We start from the raw sequence: 7,744 nt of genomic DNA, 5'->3' as shown, positions 1-7,744 counted from the left end.
AATCTGGTGATCATAATAGAATCAGGGACATAGAAAGGGAATGGACTGACTATTCTTGGGGGGGGAAGGGTGTGGGAGATGCGGGAAGAGACTGGACAAAAATCGTGCACCTATGGATGAGGACAGTGGGTGGGGAGTGAGGGCGGAGGGCGGGGCGGGAACTGGGAGGAGGGGAGTTATGGGGGGAAAAAAGAGGAACAAATGTAATATTCTGAACAATAAAGATTTAATTAATTAAAATAAATAAATAAATAAATTAGTAATTAAAAAAAAAAAACCTAAGTAGCCCTGAGTTTATAGATTAATCTCCTAAGTTTCTTACTTAACAACTATGTGACCTCAGACAAGTTATTCTCTATGCATCTTGGTTTCCTAATCTTCAAAAATGGGGAAATTGCGTCTCACAGAGGGTAATAGTATTTCTAATACCTACCTTTCAGGAATATTATGAGGATTAAATAAAATAAAATGTGAAAACACCTAGAACAATTCGTGGCACATGATAAGCAGTCAATAAACATTAGACATTTCCATTATTTTTATTATAGAAGATACATAATAAATGCTAATTTCCTTCTGTCTTTTCATTCAGAAAGGAAAGAGGAAACTCTACAGTCTATTCTGAATTCCAGTAGAAGAATCAAGCAGTCATTACTATTTGTAGTTTGCTGCATTACTACAGTGTTTCTTCAATTCTAAAATGCTTATTATTATGTGAAATTTTAATGCTTGTAAAATTAGGATTACATCTTAAAATCAATGTACAATTTGGTATAGGTATTCCTCCTAGAAACCTTTTACTTAAAAGATGTCTTACAATTGATTGTGTCTCACACTTAAGGAAATAAAATAATTATGCTGTCGCTATAGCAGGCATGACAGTTTTAAACAAGAATAGCTATGCAACCAGAGAGTAGAGTTCAGGCCTCAGGTTTTTTGTGTTACAGCAAAATACCACAATGGTCATAACCTTGAAAAAAACATGAATTTTCTATTAGTAGTCTGATTTTCCCCAGACCTCTGCAGTGTTAAATTGCTTTGGCCCCACATTTTGCTGGTTCTAAACCTTCAGTGTCAAGCTTCAGGATTTAACACTCCACCTACAAGTCTCCCTAGTTACTTCTGGGAGTCCTCAATGATCAGTCCCTTCCATGTGCTTCTGCTCTACACTCTCTGTAGACATCTCCACTTTATGCCCAGTCACTTGAGAGAAGGTGTATCTACCACTACTCAAAATCTAAACATTCTCCAGATAAATTTTCCTGCTAAATTTTCCTGCTGGGTTAAAGGTCAAGTAATCTGGGTCCCCTGCAGACATGTTAGCAGCAGTCTAGTCTTTGTTGAAACTGCATGTAATTCAGGAAGTGTCAAAGAGGAGCTTGATAATGAGAAGCAAGTTTCAATCTTGTCTTTTTGCAATCCCCTGCTCCCTTTTAAGGCACCCTCTGAATTTCTAGATCCTGACTAGAGAAACAAGTCAAGCCCTAGGTTCCTTGACAGAATACAGACCATCTACATCCATCAGTATATAACTGACCATGTCTTTTCTGGCTCATGTACCAGCTTTGTCTACTTTCTTCTCTTAGGTGATTCCCCACTATTGCCACTAGAACTTATCTTCCAACATGCTATCCTCCAAAATGTAAAAAGATCAAAACTTCTAGGAAGTTCTCCCCCACTTTCCTCATCCAAATGAAAAAAAAAAAAAAAGGAATAAGAACAACTTCCATTGTGAAATTTCCCCTAAAGTTTGTCCATATTGTCCTAAATAGAGCCCAAGGGCTTTAATATGTACTTCATGGGCTTCCTTGTACTTCATTTTCAACATTAAGAGCTGTTTCTGGTTCAGTCTGGAACCACTAGCTTTTCTGCAAGCATCAAAAGAAAAGTCCATTCTTCTAGAACAAAACACAGTGCTTAAGGAGCCCTTACGACCCTTTGCAGACATTTATATATACAGCCCATCATGTTTCCAACAAGAAGAATCTTCATTTTTAATATAGGGAAGTCCTACATCTTTTGATAATTTTCCTTTCCTTCCTCTCTATGTCTTCATCTCCCTGTCATTCCTCTTCTACCTCTGAGGATCTGTACACACAAAACTACAAACCCCTTCATCCGTACATATCAACTCATGTAAATGAATACTTGGGGGCAGGGGTTCACTAGTTCTTCAGATTCAACCAGATTCCTCTGAGGACTCCTACCACAATTATATACACCACCAAAGAGAATGAATAACAGTATTAAGCTCCAATTTAATATCCTGATAGTATGTTTGGGGTTCAGAGAGAAAAATCCTATTCTGTAATATACTTAATCATTTAAAAAAAACACACACACACTAAAAAACGCTAATTGGTCCATGTAGGAGGAATGCTGCAAGAAAATGTCATCCTGGTCCTAAACAAAGATCAACTTAATTACTGAAATATGAGGATTGCTAGCATTAACACTTGCAAACCTACCATAATGGTCATAGTCTTCAAAAAATACTTGAATTTTCTAATAGTAGCTGTAAGCTGCTACAAATATTCCAGTTCATGCTGAAGGATATCTATGGGAGGGTGACTCACTGCATATATTCTTGGTGGAGCTGGGCTATGATATGAGATTATAGTGAAAATAAAAATCAAATAAAATATTCTCACTTTCCACAAGAAAAGCCTAACTACCAATTTTCTCCTCCTACTCTTAAAACATTCTGACTGGATTAGAGTTTCAACTATATGGCTTGTTTTCAGGCTCAATTAAATATTTAAACATTTTTCCTAGTATTCAGCTAAAATGAACAAAATGTTTATGGTAATAGTTCTGTAATAACAGAGTTAAAGCCCTAGAGAACCCACTGTAGTTAAATCTAGCAGTGCAAATGACTGGACTGCAGGGTAAATTGTCAATTTTTTTAACTCATTTTAGAGAGAGAAGAAATGGGGAGAGGGAGAAGGGGAGGGGAGAGGGAGAGAGAGAGAGAGAGAGAGAGAGAAAGGAAAAGAGAGGAAAAAAAAACCATGAATTTGTTTTCCATTCATTGGTTAATTCTTGAATGTGCCCTGGCATATCAGGATAACACTCTAACCAACTGAGCTACCTGGCCAGGTCTGTCAGTTCTTTAGAAGCAGCTGGAACCACAAATGTGGATTATTTTATAAATTGATATAATCAGGAAGCACCATATTGATCTTTAATAACAAAAGATGTCAAATGTTTAAACCTGTTGGCAGTGGTACAAATACCTATTCATTCCTAGATCTAATAGCAATTACTACAATCTCACTTCTTTCTTCCCCAAACAACCCAGACCTGATGAAGGGTATGGCTTTGTTTTCTAAATTCAAGTTTCAATAACTTATCTATAAAACATATCATACAGGCTTATAAAAATTAAGATTGAAAAATCATTTTGTTGTACTTTTACCTTTATGTTTGAAAAGGATTGGTATGGCTCCATCAACCTTACTAGAGAAATAATTCACTTTTTACTAAAAATGGCTCAATAATATTTTCTTTGGAAACAAAAGATAGCAAACCATTGTAATTAAAGACAATTCTCAAGCTCTTTCTTCATAGGTTGCTGAATCAATTTTCTTGGCTGTTTTTAGTGCCAAAATAGCAGCAAAAAGCTTTCCGTTTCAGATGACTAATTTTATGAGCCTTTCTATGAAATATAGATTATTTCATTGTCAAACCTAGAGATGTGAAATTCTAAAACCATGGGGCAATGGCTTGATAGTTTACTATTTAATAAACTAAAAAAGTAGTTTATTCATCCTCTCTCCCATTTTTGGGGGGAAGGGGGTGAGGCAACCTAATTTTCAGTGGCCTTGTTTCGACAAGGATTAAAAAAATAGTTTATTCAAGTAATTGGTTAAAATCATGATAAATTAAATGAAATTTCACTTGATAGGTTTATGTTTTAAAAATATAACTGGCCGTAACCGGTTTGGCTCAGTGGATAGAGCGTTGGCCTGGGGACTGAAAGATCCCCAGGTTCAATTCCGGTCAAGGGCATGTACCTTGGTTGCAGGCACATCCCCAGTAGGGGGTGTGCAGGAGGCAGCTGATCGATGTTTCTCTCTCATTGATGTTTCTGACTCTCTATCCCTCTCTCTTCCTCTCTGTAAAAAAAAATCAATAAAATATATTTTAAAAATAAAAATAACTGTTCTTTTTATGTGGTTATATATAAGCCTAATAAAATGGACTGCTCCATTATGTTACTTATTGGTCCAGGTCTACTCAGGAGGTCAGAACATTGCTAGATGGGAAACCCCCTTCCAGAGGCTATGTTTTGATTTGGCATCTGGAAGCAAAGTTGCTGAGAGAGGTCAGGTTAATTTTGCTACAAGGGAAATCATTACATAAAGGAATCGAACTTTAATAAAAGATTTCATATTTTGAATTGAAAGATGAGGAAGCATAGGAACAAGAAATTAGACAGTGAGGTGGATGGTTAAAATAATTCAGAAAAGGACAGTCAAGTGCAAGTTCAAATCTGGTGATTTAGAATCTCAACTTTGAATAGACAATGTGTGTTCATGTAATTTAGCTTAATCCAGGAGGTTCTTTACCCTTCATCCTCATGAAAGAGGAGTTCTAGTTCAGAAGTCAGAGCATTCCTGAAACCACTCATGTTTCTGCAGGCAATGGAGGAAGAGTCCACTCTCCGGAACAAAATAGTTTTTAGGCAGTCCTGGCTGCCCTTTTCAGGCCTCTATTCAGTCAAATCCCTTCATGTTTCCAATTTCAATGTTTTCATTGTTCCAAGAACAATTCTCATTTTTTAATCTAGGGAGGTACACTCAGGACAAGACAATAAACACTATTCAATTATGTAAAAAAATTGTTAAATATACACCCAAAGGAGGGCTGAAGTTGGTTAGATGCTTTGTTACAGCTACATAGGCATGACTATGGCTAATTGCTGCAATTTGCTGAGAATCATACCATGTTCCACAAGATAATGTTTGCAAGAACTACCACAGTATCCAACAAAATCATTAGAATCTAAGACTTGCTCAAAGCCACTCCTTGGGAATCAATAGCCAGCTATGGGATACTTGACCCCCTGCCCTCACTGGACTGAAGTCCTGATTTTTCCTCTGTATAAATTAGAAGCTCTGAAATTAGAAATAGGGGAATATGGTGGGTTGACATCCTGACAGACCTTATCCAACTATTTCTACTTTACTGTGCAGACCACCTTCCTTAACTGATAACCATGTCTGTGGGCAGACTTGCTTTGAGAAATGTGAGAGAATGCTTCAAAAAGAAAGATGCAACTGCAGTATTAAAAACCCATGCACTATCCATTTGCATATCTCTTATTCCTTCTCGCCTAAGTTCTCACTGTACAATAGTATGTGGTTATTTATTTATTAAGCTTAAGTTTGACTCAACTATTACAGATTTACTCCTTCTCCCCACCAAAACAACAGACAATTGTGAGTGGTCAGACTCACTTTCTGAATCCTGCTATCCCAAGCCTCTGACACTGTTGATACTTCATGCCTTGGGAGTATGTTAGTCACTACCGGGCTCAAGCATTCTGAGGAGACTTCAGATCCACTTTGAGTGATGCTAGGAGTTTCTCAGGGTCACTTGGGGAACATGGGAGAGGGAAATAGGTAGGGTATGAGGCCAGGAGTGACTCCCTGCTCCATTTGGGGGCAGTTTTTATTTATGTATTGGGCTTTTTCATACATTTCTATCAGTACAAAGAGTTCAATTGATTTTCAAAGGTTTGAAAATGGCTGGTGTGGTACATAGAGATCATCAGGGGACTCAGACTTGGTTAGAAGGCCAGAACCTGCCACTTACTATAGCAGGAGGGAAAGCACCACTGCTCTCCAATAATAATCTCCGCACTGCCTACCTCACAAGCTCGCCGTTATGTCGAAATACCACTACGAGTGTGGGAGGCGTAAGAGCTGAGCCTGGGTTCCACTGCAGTTTTCTCCAGCCGGAAGTCCCGCCTCCACGACCCTCCTCACCCCACCCCCCATCCCTCACCCCTTACCCGGAAGTGGACCCCGCAGGTCTGGCCGTCCACTCTGTGCTCTAGGTCTTCCATCCACTGGTGGTGGCGTCCATTCCACCCACCAAAATATGGATCCCTCAGGCCTAGAGTCCCACCCAGCCCCCCAAGAGTCTGACCGCACAGACCTAGATTTCTCCTCTCCTGGCCAAGATTATTTCTCCACTAGCCATGAGTTTGACTCTCTCTACCTAGAATTGGACTTGGACTCTCTTAACGAAGACCTTTCTCAGCCCATGACAGGCGCCATGACAGGGACCTCTGCAGGCGCGTATGAACCCCATCCACCTACCAAACCAGAGGATCTCACAGAGGCAGAGCAGAAAAAGCTCAGGTCCGAGCTCACTAAATTGGAAGCTGAAATTGTAACCCTACGCCATGCGCTAGCAGCCAAAGAAAGACACTGCGTGGAGCTCAAGAGGAAGCTGGGCCTCACGGCCTTGGTGGAGCTGAAGCAGAATCTGTCCAAGAGCTGGCACGAGGTTCAGGTCTCCAACGCCTACATGAAACAAAAGACGTCAGCTGCACTGTCCACCATGGGCTCGGCCATCTGCAAGAAGCTTGGAGACATGAAGAAATCAGCCACATTCAGATCCTTTGAAGGTCTGGTGGGGACAATCAAGTCCAGAGTTGCAGGTGGCAGAGAGCTTGACAATGACTCCCTTCCTTCTTCAGCGGGGTGTGGGGATGATTGGCTCCCAGTTTCGGGGAATAGAGATGATTCACCCCCAATTACAGGGAGTGAGAATGATCCAGTTGCAGGGAGTGGAGATGACCTGGTTACGGGAACTGGGGATGACCTGCTTCCCTTTCTGGAGCAGGAATGAGCTCCTTATAACTTGCCTGGCCACCTAACCAATGCAAGAGCTCCCTTCCCTCATCACAATTACAACTCTGCCCATCAAAAACAAGCAACCTAACCACAATGGTAAAGTTAATTCGGGAAATGGACAGAGTCCAATTTTGAGAAAAGTAATGTCCATTTTACACAGGTATTTGCTGCTGTTGAGATAGAAAATCTAACGTTTTGTACCTGGTTATTTTACACTAAAGTGTGTAGATCAAATGCATCACCATACTAGCCATCCTGGGGTTGCATTTAAATGGACAAGACAATGGATCCAGAGGGGTCTAAGGCCAAAGTCCAAACTCTTTTTTTGAAAACTAGTCTCATCAGAAGGCAAAGTAGGTTTCTGTTTAAAACTGGGAAAATGTATAAAGTAGGTTATAAATCTATCTACTCCCCATCTCCTTCCTTCACTAAATCTCAGAAAAAAACTTGAAAGCTTCAAATAGTCTATGATTTTTATTTTAAAAAGATGTTCAAGAAAACATTTTTAAAAAAGAAAACATGTTTTTTCTCTGAGACCCTCAGAAAGGGAAAAAATATTAGTAGACTAATTGTTACATAATACTATAACTTTTATAAAACTTGACTTTTTAAAAGCTCCTAATTAAGCAAAGTAACTTTAGCTTCAGTTTAGTCAACTACTTTGGATTCAAGCCAAAATTGCAACTTTACTTTGCCTTAAGCTGTGTTCTTTTTATATAGCAAAATGAGGATTTTAAAGTTTAAACTTGTGGCAGCATGTCTCTGCTATAGCAGCATGCCACATAAAAGGGAGAAAGTTGATCCTCAGTTCTGCAGCAATTCCTAGTTACCACCTCCAGCTGAGGGTCTGGAGGGAAAACAGCATAGCCACATTC

At 39.4% G+C, this 7,744-nt stretch overlaps 1 protein-coding gene across 1 annotated transcript; it reads left to right on the top strand.

The window, feature by feature from the left end:
• Window positions 1-6,038: 6,038 nt before the first annotated feature.
• On the top strand, window positions 6,039-6,864 carry TPD52L3 (TPD52 like 3). The gene has a single exon (XM_059658714.1). It carries the CDS (start codon window positions 6,109-6,111, stop codon window positions 6,862-6,864), a length of 756 nt encoding a protein of 251 aa, XP_059514697.1. The 5' UTR covers window positions 6,039-6,108.
• The last annotated feature ends 880 nt before the right edge of the window (window positions 6,865-7,744 follow it).

This window comes from Myotis daubentonii, chromosome 11 (genome assembly GCF_963259705.1).
Source record: "Myotis daubentonii chromosome 11, mMyoDau2.1, whole genome shotgun sequence".
NCBI lineage: Eukaryota > Metazoa > Chordata > Mammalia > Chiroptera > Vespertilionidae > Myotis > Myotis daubentonii.
The sequence above is the reverse complement of the archived record's forward strand: the minus strand, read 5'-3'. Positions and strand labels throughout refer to the sequence as shown.

What these genes read in the sequence shown, in the direction of transcription:
- TPD52L3 (XM_059658714.1), top strand. Translation starts at nt 6,109, where the DNA reads ATGGATCCCTCAGGCCTAGAGTCCCACCCAGCCCCCCAAGAGTCTGAC.